This window comes from Manis javanica, chromosome X, assembly GCF_040802235.1.
Source record: "Manis javanica isolate MJ-LG chromosome X, MJ_LKY, whole genome shotgun sequence".
Taxonomy (NCBI): Eukaryota; Metazoa; Chordata; class Mammalia; order Pholidota; family Manidae; genus Manis; species Manis javanica.
In genome coordinates this window covers 62783384-62804712 of record NC_133174.1, presented here as the reverse complement: position 1 = coordinate 62804712, position 21329 = coordinate 62783384, and the positions used below count along the sequence as shown (strand labels likewise).

At 37.1% G+C, this 21329-nt stretch overlaps 1 protein-coding gene across 7 annotated transcripts in view; it reads left to right on the top strand.

Moving 5' to 3' along the window:
- Positions 1 to 21329, top strand: part of ABCB7 (ATP binding cassette subfamily B member 7) — a 215017-nt gene that overhangs the window by 131393 nt on the left and 62295 nt on the right. For 3 of the 7 annotated variants that reach the window (XM_036995635.2, XM_036995633.2, XM_073228205.1), the window contains 2 exons: positions 3901 to 3978; positions 6009 to 6095. The exons of 1 other annotated variant lie outside the window; for it this stretch is intronic. In XM_036995635.2, coding sequence (XP_036851530.1) covers positions 3901 to 3978; positions 6009 to 6095 — 165 coding nt within the window. The remainder of the gene's footprint in view (positions 1 to 3900; positions 3979 to 6008; positions 6096 to 21329) is intronic. 3 more of the 7 variants (XM_073228204.1, XM_036995634.2, XM_073228206.1) reach the window with 1 other exon arrangement.

Here is a 21329-nt window from a genome sequence, read left to right as displayed (position 1 = left end):
TATATGTGTGAGAAACCTGAAGCTTGTCCCCTAAACAGAAGCTCCAGGCTATGTAAATAGTTCTTTTTAGCAGGGTTTTTCTTTTTCAGTCTGCTGTCTGTTCCCTACCCTGGGAGTGGGGTCCTGCCAAGAGTTGTCTTTCCCATTGTTGCAGGTCCTTGGAGCTCTAGAATGCCAGTCTTCTTGGCCATTAGAGCCAGTTGTTCTTGGAGTGTCCGTATGTGATTTGCACATACCCACTGGCTTTAGCGAAGTAGTGTAGAGGTTGGGGTGTGTTTGCCAGCTTAGAAAGGAGACAAGAAAAGCTCTTGACTCTGTGCTTCCCATGGGCTTCAGCAGTGCAGTGGGAAAGTGCCTTGTCTGTGTGGGCATGCAAGCTTTATGCTGAGAGCTGAAAAATGCTGTGACTGCTTGTGTTCACCAGCTCCAGCCATAAGTGTGGCAGCCACCCACACTTGCAGAGTTTAGCTATAGAGTGGGATAACTCCACAACCATTTGTGCTTATCCACCCCAGCCAGGGATTAGGAGATTGTTGAAATTGCCTGTACTCTCTGGCCTCAGTAGGTGCCATGAGCACTTGTCCCTCCCCTTCCCAGCAAGTGGCAGGAGGGTGCTACATCTGAGCTCACATGTCTGGGTTTGTAGGCTATGTGGAGAGTACAACAGTAACACCTGCCGGTGCTTCCATCTCCAGTGGCCTTTCAGCTGTCCCCTGCCTCTCCAGTTAATGCTTCCAGATCAGCAAATGAATCTCCCTCACATTGTCTAGCATTTTTTTGAACTTCTGTGTTTTTGCTGGGTCTTGGGGTGGGGAATACCACACATGAGCCTTCTAAGAGGAGAATCTCAGTTTCCTATAGCACTTTGGGAGCCCCAGATGTCAGCACTGTTTTCCAGGCCACATGATCTGGGTTCTCATCTCTCTGGTGCAGATCCCAGGAGCCAGAGTTCCAATGTCATGACACCAACCTCACTCCTCCAGGAGAAAACACCTGTCTGGTGAGATCCCTCCCTATTGTGTGTTCAGACCTGGGGGTGGGGATTTTTGTAAGACATTTATTTCCCTCTCCTACCCATTTCTATGTAGTCCTTTTTCTACTTTTTATTGAGAGCAGGTTCATCTATCTGTTTCAGAAGGAAATGACCCATATGTAGCTGTAGGTTTGTTGTGTCCAAAGCAGGAAATGAGTTTAGGATCTTCCTATACTGTCATCTTGGATACCCCGCCTTCATCTTTAAGTGAAAGAGTTTTTTGCTATAAACCCTTCCTTTCAGGTTTTAAAAGTAGAGGCAACCCTGATTTACACATGCATTGTTTCAGAATTGTTCATAAGTCTGTTTAGAACTCAGAACATTTTTCCATAGAAAAATTTCTTAAATAGTGGTGGAACTAGCTCTCAATAGGAGTTAATCCATTATGTGACTGTTCCTGTTCCTTTTACAGTAAAAGATGTTTTAACTAATCAATGTTGATTCTCTCTGGGGAACAGGGAGATGACATTCTAGAGCAGCATGTTGGGGGTTTTCCTTTCTATGTTATTTCTTAGGTTGGGTAGTGATGACACGTGTATTCATTATATTGTTTTCTGAGCTTTTTATGTGCCTGAAATAGTTTATAATTTTAACAGTGCTATTTTAGTACTAGAATTTCAGTTGGAATATGAACATTTAAAAATTATTTACTTTGAATGCTGATGCTTAAAGAAAAAAAATGGGTCAATTAGAGAAGGCTAAAGAGATAGCTAGAAATTCTGACATGGTTTTATGGATCTTTTCAATAGCTTAGATTTTATGGTAAATTGTGTTTATTTTGAAAATATCACTTCAGAGCATATGTTTTAACTGTTAATTTAAGTGTATTACCAACTTAATCCATCGTTTACCTATTTGTCATATATAGGAATAGTTTTGAGAGGAAAGAAGAGGTGGATAGTCATTTACTTGAGATACCTGGGCAAATTATGAAAGTCAAAGAAGAGTAAATTGTGTATGCTTGTGCACTACTTTCCTTGATGTGCAGTTTCTTGAACTAGGGGCTTATGAAAAACAGGAAAATGAGGAGTTAAAGCTTGTATAAGGTCTGAGTATTGGAGAAAAGCAGTGAGGAACACAAACTGAGTTAAGCACTAGAAAGTCATCATGACAGTGGATGGTTTGTAGAGGTTTGAGGATAAATGGAATGGTGTAGGAGCTTGGTTTTGGCAAGACAGTATACAAACAACCATTGGTATGGTTATGGGTTGAGTTTGTTGTCCTCGGTTCTTGTCCCCTCTGCAACAAAGAATTGAAAGGCTGAGACACAGTAGCAAAGTAGAGTGAAAGTTATATTTGAATACACTCCAAGGGAGGAGCTGGGCAGAGTCAAGGTAGACAAAGGCCCCAATCTGTTAGGTGGGAGGCTTATATATTGCATTCTGGTTAAGAGGCCCCTCTTTGATTGACAAGGTGGATGCTATTTGATTTATGGGTTTTTCTGTACAGTCATCCCTTTCAGTGAGCTTGTCCTTTCCCCATGCTGAGGTGTGATTTGGCCATTTCTTAGTTCTGTTTGTTGAGATCTGGCTGGGGAGGAAGTTACATCTCCCTGCAAAGCCTTTGTTGTCTCCACATGGGACCCCCTACCTGGGCAGAGTTTGGATGGCTTTTCCTTTGAACTTTATCTGGGGTGTCTTCTTTGAGCCTTATATTCCCCTCCTCCAGCTGCTCATGTCTATCTTTCCACTTAACATTCCTAACAGTATTTTGACATTTTTGTAATTCATGGAATGCATTATATATCTATAAATATACACAGGCAGAAATCAACTACTGTTAATTACATTTTGGAAAATGAGTTAATTTTCTCAGTAATTTGGTCAGTTTTTTTAATGTGTGGAGATAGGTTTTTTGATTGATTTTATTTTTGCTGTTTTTGCATTGTACAACACTGACTTTTATGTTCAGACAGTAATCCATTTGTACAACTCATTAATAGCTTCAGGAAAGCTTATGAGTTACCTGCCTTTTGAGAGAAACTAGATCTAAGAAGCAAGTTTTTTCCTCACTAAATGAATGGTATATTTCAGAAAGATGTGTGTCCATTTTAGAGATTTCTATCTGGTATTGCTATGAAGAGGTTCTTTATTCTGCCTCCTTCCATCTCCACTTTTGGAACATTATCAAGACAAAAGAATGGCTTAGGAATCTTTCATTGGAGTCCCTCAGTTAGTTACATAGAAGTGTTTGGCAAAACTGATCTTATGGCCAGTATCTAAAGTTAGCATTGAGATTAAGACTACGAAGGAATAGACACAAGATAGAACAAGAAAATTTAGTAAAGGTAGGAGTGTTTGAAAAGAGCATAAAAGCCATTTAAAAAATCGAGAAGAGACTCATGGTCACTAAAGGGGAAGGGGTGAGGAGGGAGAAGGGGATTAGGGGTGCTATCACAACATAGGTAGGTCACTGGGATGGTAGTACATCACAGATAATACAATTAATGACTATAACATCTTACTATGTTGATAGACAGTGACAGCAATGGAGGGGGTGAGGTTTTGATAATATGGGTGAATGTTGAACCACTGCTTTGTATATGTGAAACCATCATAAGATTGTATATCAATGATACTTTAATAATAAATAAATAAATGGAGTTGAAGACCTTGAAGGCTTTAAGAAACAAATGCAGAGATACCTAGAGAGAAAGAGGGCAAAAAGAAAATACAGATTGACCCAAGTAATATGATTTACTTTATACATTTTATTTTTTATTTTTTATCTTTTTCAGTATGTATTAAGCATAACCATCTCTCTAACACTGGCTATAGTTTTAGTTTATGTTTGTGGACAGTAAAGGAAATCTTTGAATAGTAACTGTCCACTCTGAAACTTCCCCCCCACCTGTTTTTCTTCTGCAGATCCCAAAGTCATTAAGACATACCAAATGGCAGAGACTGGGAAAAGGCAATTCAACACAGTTATTAGATCCTGCAGGGGTAAGATTAAGCGGACACTTCTACTACCTCTAATTAGGGAAAGTACACAAGCCCTTGGAGCAGTTTATGATTAACATGACTATGTTTCCAAATAATTTCACTTTTTCTAAATACCGGGAAGATGAATAAGAAGGTATTTTTCTGCTACTGGAAATGGAGAAAGAACTCCTGATATTTTTCTACCCCTGATGAAAGCTGTCTGAATCTTTCGAGATCAATGCCCACTAGAGTAATGTTTTCAGAAAGCTTCTATAAACGTAATGGCAGCTCATGGACACTTAAATTTATCCTGGTAATTTGTATCTGAAATATAGAATGCTGTAAGTTTATTAAGTGAGTAAAGTTTCTTTACATTAGAAGATACTCAGATAGCAGAATATCAAGGGACTCCAAGCTTATTAAAGCCCTTGGAGTAAGTGATGCTGACTTTACATGTTGATAAGGGTTGTTTTTCGTTGCTAAAGTAAGTGAAAGACACCTTTAAAAATTCCCAGTGCTTTAAAATGAGAAAAGGACTTCTCCAAGATAGAAAAAGACTAGAAAATAAGATGATTACTTAAATGCAGGGTACTTCCATTATTTTTTCTTTCTGATTAAAAATTATTTGCCATTAAGGTACAAGACGTTGTAACTTATGCAGAGGCTGTAGAAATCAATTAGATTTTCCCTTATTAAGTTCAAGTTTTAATTTAAGGGAGAATGTGCTTCATCTTCTTATTGTTCATGATGCCACTAAGTTTATTTATATTTTAATCGATTGCTTTGTTGAAGACCTCATTATCTTGTGTCGTATTCACTGGTCCCCTTAATATAACTTGTTGCTCAGTCTTTTAGAGAGAAAAAAATGTCACAAAGAGACATCTCACACTAAAAATTACCTTTTGATATATTCCCTTTAAAAATGCTTTAAGGTGGTTGATCCAAAACTCAATAACTTAATGGCATTTATAGCATTGCTTTTTGTGTGTTAATAGATGAGAACAAGAAGGCACTTTTGTTTTTTGTGATTCCATTTGCAAAGCTTGGCCCAGAGCTGGTACTGTTAAGACTGTATTAATATACATTTGTGTTTTTAAAGAACTGTGCTCTTGTTCATTAATTACTGATTTTGGCTACTGAAGAGGCATTATTATATCAGTCCATTTCATTATGTATTTTTTAATTGGGAAAACGCTTTAAATATTAGCAAGCCTATATTTTAAACCTAATCTTTATGATGTCCTGTCAACTATATTTTCTCAAATGATTTATCTTTTATATTTGCCTTACCTCAGCAGTATTCTTAAGACCTTTTTAAAAAAATGATAATAAGCAAGATGTTTACATATTTACAAGGCTAGTTGGGAGATTTGTAAGTTAATCCAACAAGCATTGAAACCTACCCTGCCCATGTGCAAGACACTGTAGTATATGCCATGGGAGATACAAGGGTAAAAGACGCTTCCCTAATCTTAAGAATTTACCATGTAATAGGAAAGATAAAACATGTATGCAAATTCCTATAGCATAAGATAGACTGTGAAATATTAAAAAATACTTTGTTTCTAAATATATATGTGAGTCACAATAAGAAAAAGAATCAGTTATGTAAAATCCACTGTATTAAATAGTAAAGCAAAAATGTATATGCATGGAAAGCAAATGGGATATAATTAACTATACAGTATACTTTGCTTGTCAATGATAGAGTAACAGATTACACAGTACTGTAGTAACACATGACATTAAGAAAGCCAGTAGACATCATATGGAAGTGTAATTCAAGTTAAATCTTTTAGACATTAATTTCAAAATTAATTGAGAGAACTATTTAGAGAAAGTAACTTCTGTATGAGTGTCATATCTCATTCTTTGTATGCCATTCTTTGTATAAATGTAAGCTTATTATGCAGGTGTTTTGCTTTGCTAGGCTAAAAGCTATGCCTCTAAATCTGCTTGGGGGACCTTCATTAGATTAGACATAAGTCAGATTTTTAAAGATCTGAAATTTTGTAGTAGTTAACGGATGGCTTGGTATCATTGTCACCTAGGCTCTCCAGGCATGGCCACTGAAAGAAAAGAGGACATGTTGGCATGGTCATGCAGGAGGAGGACTCCACACAGACCCAAAAGAAGGGGTAAGAGCTGATAAACAGTAACTGGAAATGCTTGTAGATGATTGTGCTTGTATAGATACAATCTTGTATAGATATAATCAAGATTATTATGTTTCAGATTGTATAGATACAATCTTGTATAGATATAATCAAGATTATTATGTTTCAGAATATTTTGATTGACTCACACAACTGCAGGTTTTCCAATACTAAACCATATGAAGTGACCATGGTTATATAGATGAGATTTTGTCAGGCTTAAAAACAAACAAAAAATTTCATGATTAACTACAAAAGAAAGAAGTTATCAACCTAAATATTTTAGATCCTTATTTAAAATAGTATTGGTTGAAGTTATTTGTTATATAATCTAGCCTTATTAGGTAAATTAGATTTAGCACTTGCAAGTAACGTGTGTGTGTGTGTGTGTGTGTGTGTGTGTTTTAAGGTTAATGTTTTCCCTTCTATGCACTTATCTTAGAAAGACCCAAGAATGTCCCCTAGCTCCATGGTAAATCCTCCATCTACCTAGTGACTTAGATTTTAAACATCCTGCCTATATAATACTTTCCATTTATTTAATTATCCATATTCTTTATCCTTATCATTATTAATCATTATTATTATCATTATACAGACAAGCTAAACAGTAGAGCCACTGAAATCAAAAGATGTAATTGCACTATACTTTTCTAAATGAGTGAAAATGTCATTGGAATACTGTTACACAATTCTCCATCTGGCCCTCTTTCTCTGAGCTTTCCTTCATTTTCTTCCTTCAACTTGACCCAGCTAGTGTGTGTGTGTGTGTGTATATATATAGATACATACAGTATCTCTAAATAGAAATGATAATTTCAGGATTATTGGCAAGTGAACAAATTCTGTGTAAAAGTACTCTCTAATTATAGAGAGATAAATAGAAATTAGTTATTTTGTTATTTTATTGGTGGCAGGTGATTGTTAAGGAAACGTTTCCAGTGCTTTTCTCCCTGTTTTTTTGATCCTTAGTATAGCTCCTTTCTTTCATGAAACTCAAAACACATCACATTCATATTTCTATCCCATTTTTGTATATTACTATTTTGTATGGTTTTTAAAGACAGCAAAGCATTATAAAATAGAATTTTTAAAACATGAATACAAATACTGAGATTTGTTTATCCTTGTATTAATCTTTGGCATGGTATGTGCCAGCTTTCAGGATTGTCATCTTATGGGTAGTGGCAAATAATGCTCTAAACACAAAAAGAATATGTTGACTAATAAAGGAAAAGCAGTCACTTCTCTTAGAATCAAGCAATATAAACTTCAAGTTAGTTTCTTTATTCTAAAATAAAATAAAACAAAGCAAAAGTCATTGTAACACTTTAAATTTGGTCTCTTCCTTATCCTTCATTCCCTGTCATTTTAGTATTATGTTAACTTCATTAGGTAAATCAAATCCTAGAGAAACGGAGCCTGGAAGCCACGCCTGAGAAGAGGCAGTATGACATTGATTGCTAAGAGCCTGAGCTCTGGAGCCAGACTGCCTAGATTTTAATCTTGGCTCCATCACATCCCGGAGGAATAACTTTGAACAAGTTATTACTTCATTTGTGTGTGCATCAGTTTCTTCATATGTAAAATGGGGATGCTAATCATACCAAAAGGGATTTAAATGAGTAAACTCCTCTGTGTAAAGCTCTTAAAAAGTGCCTGACACATAGTGTTGAGTAAATACTAGCTGCTGTTACTATAATGTGAAGTTGTAAGTCCTATCCTTTACCATTATCCATTCATTTAAAAAGGATGTATTGAATACCAGCTTTGTGCATAACTCTATGTTAAGTACTAGAGATACAATAATGAACAAAAGACCCTGCATCCAGAAACTTAACAGTTTAGATGCAAAATGTCTAAACTACCATGTAGAAATTTTATCACTGACAAATTATAGACTTCACTTATAGCCAACTGAAATCTCTACTGCTTTACTTTTATTCATTTTCACTTGTGTGCTCTTAACAACTATTGATAAGCATTAATAATGCTGCTCAGAGGGTATCTAAATTGTCTATTTATCCAATGTGGCTACACAAAAGGGATTGTGAAAAAAGAGTGGCAGTTTCCATTTTTGGAAACTCCTGTTTAAGTAATTATTTTGTTTTGTAATAGAATCTTCAGATTTTAAAGAATTTTGGAGCTTTATTCCTGCCTTTAAGCTTTTTTATTCAATCTGCTTCTTTTGAGGAAGTATCTATTAATGAATTTACTTAATCTTGTGCTCATAATAAAAACACAAATAATGCAGAACTTAATATAAGAACTACTTTCCAGAATTTTTTTTTGGTATCATTAATATACACTTACATGAACAACACTGTGGTTATTAGCCTACCCCCATTATCAAGTCCTCACCACATACCCCATTACAGTCACTGTCCATCAGCATAATAAGATGCTATAGAATCACTACTTGTCTTCTCTGTGCTATATTGCCTTCCTCATGCCCTTCCCTCTACATTATGTGTGCTAATCATAATGCCCCTTATTCCCCTTATCTCTCCCTTCCCACCCATCCTACCCAGTCCCTTTCCCTTTTGTAACTGTTAGTCCATTTTTGGGTTCTGTGAGTCTGTTGCTGTTTTATTCCTTCAGTATTTTCTTTGTTCTTATACTCCACAGATGAATGAAATCATTTGGTACTTGTCTTTCTCTGCCTGGCTTATTTCACTGAGCATAATACCCTCTAGCTCCACCCATGTTGTTATAAATGGTAGGATTTGTTTTCTTATGGCTGAATAATATTCCATTGTTTATATGTCCCACATCTTCTTTATGCATTCATCTACTGATGGACACTTAGGTTGCTTCCATTTCTTGGCTATTGTAAATAGTGCTGCAATAAACATAGGGGTGCATATGTCTTTTTCAAAATGGGATCCTGCATTCTTAGGGTAAATTCCTAGGAGTGGAATTCCTGGGTCAAATGGTATTTCTATTTTTAGTTTTTTGAGGAACCTCCATACTGCTTTCCACAGTGGTTGAACTAGTTTACATTCCCACTAGCAGTGTAGTAGGGTTCCCCTTTCTCCACATCCTCGCCAACATTTATTGTTTGTCTTTTAGATGTTGGCCATCCTAACTGGTGTGAGGTGATACCTCATTGTGGTTTTAATTTGCATTTCTCTGATGATTAGCGATGAGGAGCATCTTCTCATGTGCCTGCTGGCCATCTGAAGTTCTTCTTTGGAGAAGTGTCTGTTAAGCTCCTCTGCCCATTTTTTAACTGGGTTATTGGCTTTTTGTTTGTTAAGGTGCATGAGCTCTTTGTATATTTTGGATGTCAACTCCTTATTGGATATGTCACTTATGAATATATTCTCCCTTACTGTAGGATGACTTTTTGTTCTACTTTGCTGTACAGAAGCTTTTTAGTTTGATATAGGCTGACTTGTTCATTTTTAATTTTGTTTCCCTTGCCCGGGGAGATATGTTCATAAAGAAGTTGCTCATTTTCATATTTAAGAGAGTTTTGCCTATATTTTCTTCTAAGAGTTTTATGGTTTCATGACTTACATTCAGGTCTTTGATCCATTTTGAGTTTACTTTTGTGTACAGGGTTAGACAGTAATCCAGTTTCATTCTCTTACATTGAAGCTTTTCAGTTTTGCCAACACCATCTGTTGAAGAGACTGTCATTTCCCCATTGTATATCCATGGCTCCCTTATCGTATATTAATTGATCATATATTCTTGGGTTAATATGTGGACTCTCTATTCTGTTCCACTGGTCTGTGGGTCTGTTCTTGTGCCAGTACCAAATTGTCTTGATTACTGTGGCATTGTAGTAGAGCTTGAAGCTGGGAAGCGAGATCCCCCCCTGCTTTATTCCTCTTTCTCAGGATTGCTTTGGCTATTCGGGGTCTTTTGTGGTTCCATAGGAATTTTAGAACTGTTTGTCTAGTTCGGTGAAGAATCCTGTTGGTATTTTGATAGGGATTGCATTGAATCTGTAGATTGCTTTAAGCAGGATGGCCATTTTAACAATATTAATTCTTCCTACCCAAGAGCAAGGATGAATTTCCATTTATTAGTGTCCTCTTTAATTTCTCTTAGGAGTGTCTTATAGTTTTCAGGGTATAGGTGTTTCACTTCCATGGTTAGGTTCATTCCTGGTATTTTATTCTTTTTGATGCAATTGTGAATGGAATTGTTTTCTTGATTTCTCTTTCTGCTAGTTCATCGTTAGTGTACAGGAATGCAACAGATTTATGAGTATTAATTTTGTATACCACAATATTGCTGAATTCAGATATTAGTTCTAGTAATTTTGGAGTGGATTCTTTAGGGTTTTTTATGTACAATATCATGTCATCTGCAAATAGTGACAGTTTGACTTCTTCCTTACCAATCTGGATGTCTTTTATTTCTTTGTGTTGTGTGATTGCCGTAGCTATGACCTCCAGTACTATATTGAATGAAAGCAAGGAGAGTTGGCATCCTTGTCTTCGTCTAGATCTTAGAGGAAAAGCTTTCAGCTTCACACTGTTAAGTATGATGTTGACTGTGGTTTTGTCATATACAGCCTTTATTATATTGAGGTACTTGCCCTCTATACCTATCTTGAGAATTTTTATTATGAATGGATGTTGAATTTTGTCGAATGCTTTTTCAGCATCTATGGAAATGATCCTGTGGGTTTTGTCCTTTTTGTTGATGTGGTAGATGATGTTGATGGATTTTTGTATGTTGTACCATCCTTGCTTCCCTGGGATGAATTGCACTTGGTCATGGTGTATAATCCTCTTGATGTATTTTTGAATTAGGTTTGCTACAGTTTTGTTGATTACTTTTACATCTATGTTCATCAGGGATATTGGTCTGTAGTTTTCCTTTTTTGTGGTGTCTTTGCCTGGTTTTGGTATTATAGTGATTCATAGAATGAGTTTGGAAGTATTCCCTCCTCTTCTGTTTTTTGGAAAACTTTTAGGAGAATGGGTATTATGTCTTCTCTAAATGTCTGATAAAATTCAGTGGTGAATCCATCTGGTATGGGGTTTTGTTCTTGGGTAGTTTTTTGATTACTGATTCAATTTCATTGCTGGTAATTGGTCTGTTTAGATTTTCTGATACTTTCTCGGTCAGTCTTGGAGGTTGTATTTTTCTAGAAAGTTTCCATTACTTCTAGGTTATCCAGCTTGTTAGCATATAGATTTTCATAGTATTCTCTAATAATCCTTTGTATTTCTGTGGTGTCCATCATGATTTTTCCTTTCTCATTTCTGATTTTGTTTATGTTTGTAGATTCTCTTTTAATAAGTCTGGCTAGGGGTTTATCTATTTTGTTTATTTTCTCAAAGAACCAGCTCTTTGTTTCATTAATTTTTTCCATTGTTTTATTCTTCTCAATTTTATTTATTTCTTCTTTGATTTTTATTATATCCCTCCTTCTGTTGACTTTGGCCTTTATTTGTTCTTCTTTTTCCAGTTTCAATAATTGTGACTTTAGACTATTCATTTGGGATTGTTCTTCCTTCCTTAAATAGGCCTAGATTGCTATATAGTTTCCTCTTAGAACTGCCTTTGCTGTTTCCCAGAGACTTTGGGGCAGTGTGCTGCTGTTTACATTTATCTCCATGTATTGCTTGATCACTGTTTTAATTTATTCCTTGACGCACTGATTATTTAGGAGTGTGTTGTTAAGCTTCCATGTGTTTGTGACCTTTTTTTTTCTTTGTACAATTTATTTCTAGTTTTATACCCTTGTGATCTGAGAAGTTGGTTGGTACAATTTCAATGTTTTTTAATTTACTGTGGCTCTTTTTGAGGTCTAGTATGTGGTCTATTCTGGAAAATGTTCCAGTGCACCTGGAAAGAATGTGTATCCTGCTGCTTTTGGGTGAAGAGTTCTGTAGATGTCTATTAAATCCATCTGTTTTAATGTGTTGTTCAATTCCTCTGTCTCCTTAACTTATTTTCTGTCTGGCTGATCTGTCCTTGGGAGTGTGTGGAGTGTTGAAGTCTCCTAGAATGAATGTATTGCATTCTATTTCCCTTTTAGTTCTGTTAGTATTTGTTTCACATATGTAGGTGTTCTTGTGTTGGGTGTATAGATATTTATAATGGTTATATCCTCTTGTTGGACTGACCCCTTTATCATTATGTAATATCCTTCTTTGTCTCTTATGACTTTCTTTGTTTTGATGTCTATTTTGTCTTATACAAGTACTGCAACAGCTGCTTTTTTCTCCCTATTATTTGCATGAAATATCTTGTTCCATCCCTCACTTTTAGACTGTGTATGTCTTTGGATTTGAAGTGAGTCTCTTGTAGGCAGCATTTAGTTGGGTATTGTTTTTTTTATCCATTCAGTGACTTTATGTCTTTTAATTGTTGCCTTCATTTAGGGTGATTTACATTTAGGGTGATTATCAATTGGCTATGTACTTATTGCCATTGCAGGCTTTAGTTTTGTGGTTACCAAAGGTTCAAGGGTAACTTCTTCACTATCTAAGATTCTAACTTAACTCACTTAGTATGCTATTACAAACACAATCTAAAGGTTCTATTTTATTCCTTCCTTTTCTTCGTCCTCCATTCTTTATATATTAGGTATCATAGTCTGTCCTCTTTGTCTATCCCTTTTTTTTTTACCTTTGGTGACAGCTATTTACCCTTAGGAACACTTCTATCTATAGCAGTCCCTCTAAAATACACTGTATAGATGGTTTGTGGGATGTAAATTCTCTCAACTTTTGCTCATCTGGAAATTGTTTAATCCCTCCTTCCAATTTAAATGATAATCTTTCCAGATTAAGTATTCTTGGTTCAAGGCCCTTCTGCTTCATTGCATTAAATATATCATGCCACTCCCTTCTGGCCTGTAAGGTTTCTGCTGAGAAGTCTGATGATAGCCTGATGGGTTTTCCTTTGTATGTGATCTTTTTTCTCTCTCTGGCTGCTTTTAATAGTCTGTCCTTATCCTTTTCTTTGCCGTTTTAATTATTTTATGTCTTGGTGTTGTCCTCCTTGGGTCCCTTGTGTTGGGAGATCTGTGCACCTCCATGGCCTGAGAGACTGTGTCCTTTCCCAATTGGGGAAGTTTTCAGCAATTACTTCCTCAAAGACACTTTCTATCTTTTTTTCTCTCTCTTCTTCTTTCTTCTCTATTCTTCTATAATAAGAATATTGTTCCATTTGATTGGTCACACAGTTCTCTCAGTATTCTTTCATTCTTAGAGATCCTTTTCCTCTCAGTTCCTGAGCTTCTTTGTATTCCTCTTCCCTAATTTCTATTTCATTTATTGCCTCCTCCACTGTATGTAGTCTGCTTTTAATACCCTCCATTGTGTTCTTCCATGATTGGATCTCCGTCCTAAATTAGTTCTTGAGTTCTTGAATATTTTTCTGTGCCTCCATGAGCATGTCAATGATTTTTATTTTGAAATCTCTTTCAGGAAGATTCATGAGGTTGATTTCATTTGAATCTTTCTTAGGTGTATTCATAATTTTGCTTTGAAGCAGGTTCCTTTGACATTTCATAATTTGTCTGTTGTGTCCTCTAGTGCCCATAAGCTCTAATCTCTGGAGCTGCTCAGTCCCTGGAGCAATGTGAGGGGTCACAGGGGAGCAGTGTTAGTGCCTGGGGAGAGAAAAGAGCTGTTTCCTGCTTCCCGGCTGCTATGCCTATCTCCACTGCCAGAACCAGTGGGCCAAACACACAGGTGTAAGCCTCTGTGCTTTGTGTTTGTAGCTGCCCTAAGTGGGGATTTCCTCTGGCTGGCCTAATGCCAGGGCATGGGTTTGCCGGTTTGTGAGCCTGAGACAGGTGCAGGCAAGTGAGGAGGAAGACACAGCAGGCTGTGTATCACAGTTGGGGGCCTTGGAGGTGCATAGCCAGCCTGGAGGATGGAACACCTGAAGATCCTTTAAGCTTGCAACCTGCTGGGCAGAGTGCACCTGGACAATTTTGTCTACCTGTCCTCTCTCCTGAGCAGTAAGCTGTATGTAATCCTTGCCCCTTTAGTAGCCCTCTCGCTTTTAGGAAGTCTCTCAGACTGTCCACCCATATCAGCCAGATACGAATCCCTGTTTCCCACAAGCAGCTGGAATCTCCATCTCTCCAAGTATTCTGCCTGTCTTAGCTTTCCAACCACACTAAATCAATAGAGTACCATGCAATGTGGTTTCATGCTTCCAGAGAAGATCTCCAGGGCTTGGAGTTCAGCAGTCCCAGGCCTCCACTCCCTCGCCACTCTGTTTCTCTTCCTCCCTCCAGTGAGCTGGGGTGGGGGAAGGGCTTGGGCCCTGCTGTGTCACAGCTTTGGTGTGTTACCCTGTTCTGTGAGGTCTGCTCTTTTCTGCAGGTGTATGCAGTCTGGTGCAGCCTTCTTTCCTGTTGCTCTTTCAGGATTAGTTGTATTAAATTATATTTTTGTATTATATGTGGTTTTAGGAGGAGGTCTCTATCTCACCTCTCACACTGCCAGCTTTAATCCCATCCCAGACTTTTTTGACATACTCTCTTTTTATGTTAGAAACTGATTTCAGCCATTATCGAACAGCCTTAATGATCTTTATTTGATTTCCAAATTGACTTCTCTTTGGAAGAGAAAATTCACTGACTAGCCAATGAAAATATCAGTCCTCTTGGTAGTTATTTTATTAAAAACTCTTAAATTGACTGTTGGGTATAAGTCCATCTTCTGTATATCATAAGCCATTTGTGTTAGGGCCTTTTCACTGCTGGATAAGCTCTTTTTTGTGGTTTCAGACCAACAGAGCTTGGGAAGCAAACCTTGAGGTGTAGAGAAAATAATAATTACAGAGTTTTCCCTGACAATTAATATATCTTTCCTCTCCCATCCATAAAGTCACTATATTTATATCCCCAGTAATGTCAGAAAAGATTTCCTGTTACCCTGGGTTTTTCCCATAGACATCTATTCAACTTGCTTATCTTTTGACCTCGCTTTTATCAAACCACTGTTATCCCTGTCAGTATTGAAGTAGTGGTTAAAATCATTCCTTTAATTGCAGTTACTTATTTTTAGCTTTGATTGAAGAGATACTCCTCTGGACAGTTTGCTTATCCCTGAAATTGTGGGCACTTCAAAATTCTCTGCAAAATTACTTCTTTCAGGAGAAAATATTCAGCGTGTAGCTCATGTTTATTCAAAACAGATAGCATCCAAAATTGTTTGATATATTTTTCTTCCTCACCACAGATTTTACCCCCAACTAGTTTCTTTCTAAAGCAACCCCTTGATTCTGTGGTTAAAACATTTCTTGCTATTAGAATTTAGGAATGTCTCTAAAACCAGAATTCTTAGATTAAGTCCACCAGTTAAAGAAAAGGTGATTCTGCTATTTTTATCAAAAGATCATTTTTATTCTTAGTTTTTCATTTTCCTAGCAAAGCCCAGTGGACTCCACTCCCTTAGAAGGAATGGGGTCTTGGTAGAAAAAATTGTTCTTGCTTCTGTGCTTCACATCCTTTTCTAGTGAAAGAGATGAAGTTACTGACCTGAGAAGCAAAACATGTATATTCAGGTCATTAATATGTAGTTAAGTTTAATATCTGAAAATTCTACCAAGTGTACTGCTCCAGATGTCTTCAGGGTATTTTTTATTATCCTTTTTGTGCCCTGTCCACATGGTTACTACCTATCAGTACTCACTTATGTAGTGCTTATGCTGTGAACACCTGCATCTCTCTCAGGTCATGCTATTGAACTGAGCATATAAGCAGTACAATTTGTGGCTTTCCTGTTAAGCCCTGTTACATCAGTTGCTTTCAGTTTTATTTATGTATTTGTTTTTGGAGCATTGTGTTCTGGGTGTGCTGTTTTAGCCCCCTGTGTATAAGTATATATTCCTTTCATTATTTCTTCTATCAACCCAGCCTCATATGGCTTATGAAGCTATATATTAATACCAAATAAGTAGATATTTTAAAATCTGTCAAAAGTTGTGATCACTTAATAAATCAAATATTAGGTGTACCTATTGGATATTAGTAAGAATTTGTCTTCATGTGCTTAAAGAACAGAAAAATTATTGCATTAATTGAATATTTATTGAACATTGTATCTGGCATCAGTCAAGTTTCTTTCTTGAGCACCTGCTTTTTTTCTTTTAGTCCACCTTGTGTTCAGTTACTTTCATCTCTTCTTTGACAGCTCTCTGATGTTTCCAAATGTTTTTTTCCAAACTCATTTCTAGGAAAAAAAATACAATTTTGATACCATTTAAAGATCCTAATGAGCCAAGTTGAATTTCTTCTTTTATTATACTAGTGTTTTCCCTCTGCATCTAATTGCTTTCCTTTATTATGGCTAGCTAATTCCAATATATAGTTGACATCTTTCAAAACCTTTTATTCCTTATACTAAAACATTGTAATGGGGCTTAAAATGTCAGTTCCATGTTTTAAATTTGAGGCTATTTAACTGAGAAGGCCACATTGTATAAATTGTTAGCAAAGGAAAAAAGATTCACTCCTACTTTTATACGCCTTTTAATGATATACCTATAATGTTACGTTTTAGAGAACTTGTGTCATTGTGATATAGTCTTCACAGTTATGTTTTGTTTTTTTTTTTTTTTTTTTGAGAGGGCATCTCTCATATTTATTGATCAAATGGTTGTTAACAACAATAAAATTCAGTATAAGGGGGTCAATGCTCAATATACAATCATTAATCCATCTCAAGTCTAATTCTCGTCAGGCTCCAATCTTCTGAAGCATAACGAACAACTTCTTACAAGGTGAACGAATTCTTAAATAGTGAATAAATTCTTACATGGTGAACAGTACAAGGGCATTCATCACAGAAACTTTCGGTTTTGATCACGCATTATGACCTATAAACAATCAGGTCAAATATGAATATTCTTTTGATTTTTGTACTTGATTTATATGTTGATCCCACATTTCTCCGTTTATTATTATTATTATTTTTATTTTTAATAAAATGCTGAAGTGGTAGATAGATGCAAGATAAAGGTAGAAAACATAGTTTAGTGCTGTAAGAGGGCAAATGTAGATGATCAGATGATCAGGTGTGTGCCTACGGACTAAGTATTAATCCAGGCTAGACAAGGGCAGCAAAACATCCACGGATGCAGAAGATTTCTCTCAAAGCAGGGGGGTAAGGTTCTGAGCCTCACCTCTGTTGATCCCCAAATTCTCGCCTGATGGCCCCTCTGCGACTGTGCCTGTCTTAGGTTGTTCCTCCCTTGAGGAATCTTACCCGTCTCTGGCTAACCAGTCATCTTCCGGGGCCATACAGGGAAATGTAAAGTTGGTAAGTGAGAGAGAAGCCATATTGTTTGCAAAGGTTAGTTTTTACTTCTTTGCAGATTTATGCCCTGTGGCTTCTATGCCCAGCACCTGTCTCGAGGTATCTTTACCACCTGGAGGAATTATGATACTCGGTAAATTCGATATGAGGCACGAATTCTATTTAAGGGTTGTAATTAGGAAGGAAAGAAGAAAAGCTATAGATGTAGCATATGGAAGGAAACATGGGAGGATTGATTATTTCTTTGACATATCTTCTTGTATAGTACCTTAAGTATGTATAGGTTTTAAACTACTAACTAATTTGCACACACATATTAACATAATAGGAATACGGTGACATAAACAAAGCAAATCTATAATTACCATCCATCTCCAGTGAAGCCAAGAAAACCATTTAGGCACCCTAGGCATTTGTGAAAATTTGTCTATGATATGATGGACATTGTCCAACTGTACTTGAACAGTCTGAGAGAAATCAGGCAAATTAAAGCAGCCCATTTCTGGGATCTGTTCACATCCCATATGTTCTTTTAACCTTAGATAGTCTGTAGTCATAAGATTTTGGTGTGCTACAACTTGCACCCCTCCCAACTCCTGGTTGAGTTCCAACAGTACAGATCCAGTCAAATTCGTTGTCTCACTGTATGCACATGCCAGCCTAGACATCTCCCTCCTCATTCCTAAGGCAAGTCCAGGAGACGGTGGGGCAGATGCAGCCACAACCGCAGCATCGTCCGGATCCCTGTGGAGGCTTTTTGATGATCATCCCCCGGCACAAGTCCTCCAGAGAGTGCTGATGCCGGAAGCTCCTCCTCATAACGTATCTTAGTTCATTTTCTGGGTATCCAAGCTAGGCCTTGATCTTCTGCATAGGAACAAACAGACCCTTTGCCCACACTTTGACATGCCCTCTATACCACTGTGCAGAACTCATTGGAGGTCAGCACACAGTAACTGCTTTTTTTTTTTTTAATTAGCAGAAAGGAATATTATCAGAAAAGAGTACCTCCATAGCTGATCATCTGACACCCTTTAAGTGATCAACATTAAGGATATTTAAAGCATGCGTTGATCTTTGATTTACCAATAGTTTTATCCTATCAAGGAATAATCCCCCTTTTCTTTCTTTCTTTCTTTCTTTTTTTTTTTTATTACTTTTTAATCTACATTTACATGAAGAATACTATGTTTACTATGCTCTCCCCTATATCAGGTCCCCCCTAACAACCACATTACGGTTACTGTCCATCAGCTTAGGAAAATGTTGTAGAGTCACTACTTGTCCTCTCTGTGTTGTGCAGCCCACCCTCCCCTTTCTCCCTCCCCACCATGCATACTAATCTTAATCCCCCCCTTCTTCTTCCCCCCCCCTTATCCCACCCTGCCCACCCATCCTCCCCAGTTCCTTTTCCTTTGGTACCTGTTAGTCCATTTTTGGGTTCTGTAATTCCGCTGCTGTTTTGTTCCTTCAGTTTTTCCTTTGTTCCTATACTCCTCAGATGAGTGAAATCATTTGGTATTTCTCTTTCTCCGCTTGGCTTATTTCACTGAGCATAATACTCTCCAGCTCCATCCATGTTGCTGCAAATGGTGGGATTTTTCCACTTCTTATGGCTGAGTAGTATTCCATTGTGTATATATACCACATCTTCTTTATCCATTCATCTACCGATGGACATTTAGGTTGCTTCCAATTCTTGGCTATTGTAAATAGTGCTGCGATAAACATAGGGGTGCATCTGTCTTTCTCAAACTTGATTGCTGCATTCTTAGGGTAAATTCCTAGGAGTGGAATTCCTGGGTCAAATGGTAGGTCTGTTTTGAGCATTCTGATGAACCTCCATACTGCTTTCCACAATGGTTGAACTAATTTACATTCCCACCAGCAGTGTAGGAGGGTTCCCCTTTCTCCACAGCCTCGCCAACATTTGTTGTTGTTTGTCTTTTGGATGGCAGCTATCCTTACTGGTGTGAGGTGCTACCTCATTGTAGTTTTAATTTGCATTTCTCTGATAATTAGCGATGTGGAGCATCTTTTCATGTGTCTGTTGGCCATCTGTATTTCTTTTTTAGAGAACTGTCTGTTCAGTTCCTCTGCCCATTTTTTAATTGGGTTATTTGTTTTTTGTTTGTTGAGGCGTGTGAGCTCTTTATATATTCTGGACGTCAAGCCTTTATCGGATCTGTCATTTTCAAATATATTCTCCCATACTGTAGGGTTCCTTTTTGTTCTATTGATGGTGTCTTTCGCTGTACAGAAGCTTTTCAGCTTAATGTACGCCCACTTGCTCATTTTTGCTGTTGTTTTCCTTGCACGGGGAGATATGTTCAAGAAGAGGTCACTCATGTTTATGTCTAAGAGATTTTCGCCTATGTTTTTTTCCAAGAGTTTAATGGTTTCATGACTTACATTCAGGTGTTTGATCCATTTGACTTTACCTTTGTATATGGGGTTAGACAATGGTCCAGTTTCATTCTCCTACATGTAGCTGTCCAGTTTTGCCAGCACCATCTGTTGAAGAGGCTGTCATTTTGCCATTGTATGTCCATGGCTCCTTTATCAAATATTAATTGACCATATATGTTTGGGTTAATTTCTGGAGTCTCTAATCTGTTCCACTGGTCTGTGGCTCTGTTCTTGTGCCAGTACCAAATTGTCTTGATTACTATGGCTTTGTAGTAGAGGTTGAAGTTGGGGAGTGAGATCCCCCCTACTTTATTCTTCTTTCTCAGGATTGCTTTGGCTATTCGGGGTCTTTGGTGGTTCCATATAAATTTTTGAATTATTTGTTCCAATTCATTAAAGAATGTTGCTGGTAATTTGAGAGGGATTGCATCAAATCTGTATATTGCTTTGGGCAGGATGGCCATTTTGACAATATTAATTCTTCCTAGCCATGAGCATGGATGAGTTTCCATTTATTTGTGTCCCCTTTAATTTCTCTTAAGAGTGACTTGTAGTTTTCAGAGTATAAGTCTTTCACTTCTTTGGTTAGGTTTATTGCTAGGTATTTTATTCTTTTTGATGCAATGGTGAATGGAATTGTTTTCCTGATTTCTCTTTCTATTGATTCATTGTTATTGTATAGGAAAGCTACAGATTTCTGTGTGTTAATTTTGTATCCTGCAACTTTGCTGTATTCTGATATCAGTTCGAGTAGTTTTGGAGTGGAGTCTTTAGGGTTTTTTATGTACAGTATCATATCATCTGCAAATAGTGACAGTTTAACTTCTTCTTTATCAATCTGGATTCCTTGTATTTCTTTGTTTTGTCTGATTGCCGTGGCTAGGACCTCCAGTACTATGTTAAATAATAGTGGGGAGAGTGGGCATCCCTGTTTGGTTCCCGATCTCAGAGAAAATGCTTTCAGCTTCTCGCTGTTCAGTATAATGCTGGCTGTGGGTTTATCATATATGGCTTTTATTATGTTTAGGTACTTGCCCTCTATTCCCATTTTGCTGAGAGTTTTTATCATGAATGGATGTTGAATTTTGTCAAATGCTTTTTCAGCATCTATGGAGATGATCATGTGGTTTTTGTCTTTCTTTTTGTTGATGTGGTGGATGATGTTGATGGATTTTCGAATGTTGTACCATCCTTGCATCCCTGGGATGAACCCCACTTGGTCATGGTGTATGATCCTTTTGATATACTGTTGAATTCTGTTTGCTAATATTTTATTGAGTATTTTTGCATCTACATTCATCAGGGATATTGGTCTGTAATTTTCTTTTTTGGTGGAGTCTTTGCCTGGTTTTGGTATTAGGGTGATGTTGGCTTCATAGAATGAGTTTGGGAGTATTCCCTCTTCTTCTATTTTTTGGAACACTTTAAGGAGAATGGGTATTATATCTTCTCTGTGTGTCTGATAAAATTCCGAGGTAAATTCGTCCTGCCCCGGGGTTTTGATCTTGGGTAGTTTTTTGATTACCGTTTCAATTTCTTTGCTCGTAATTGGTTT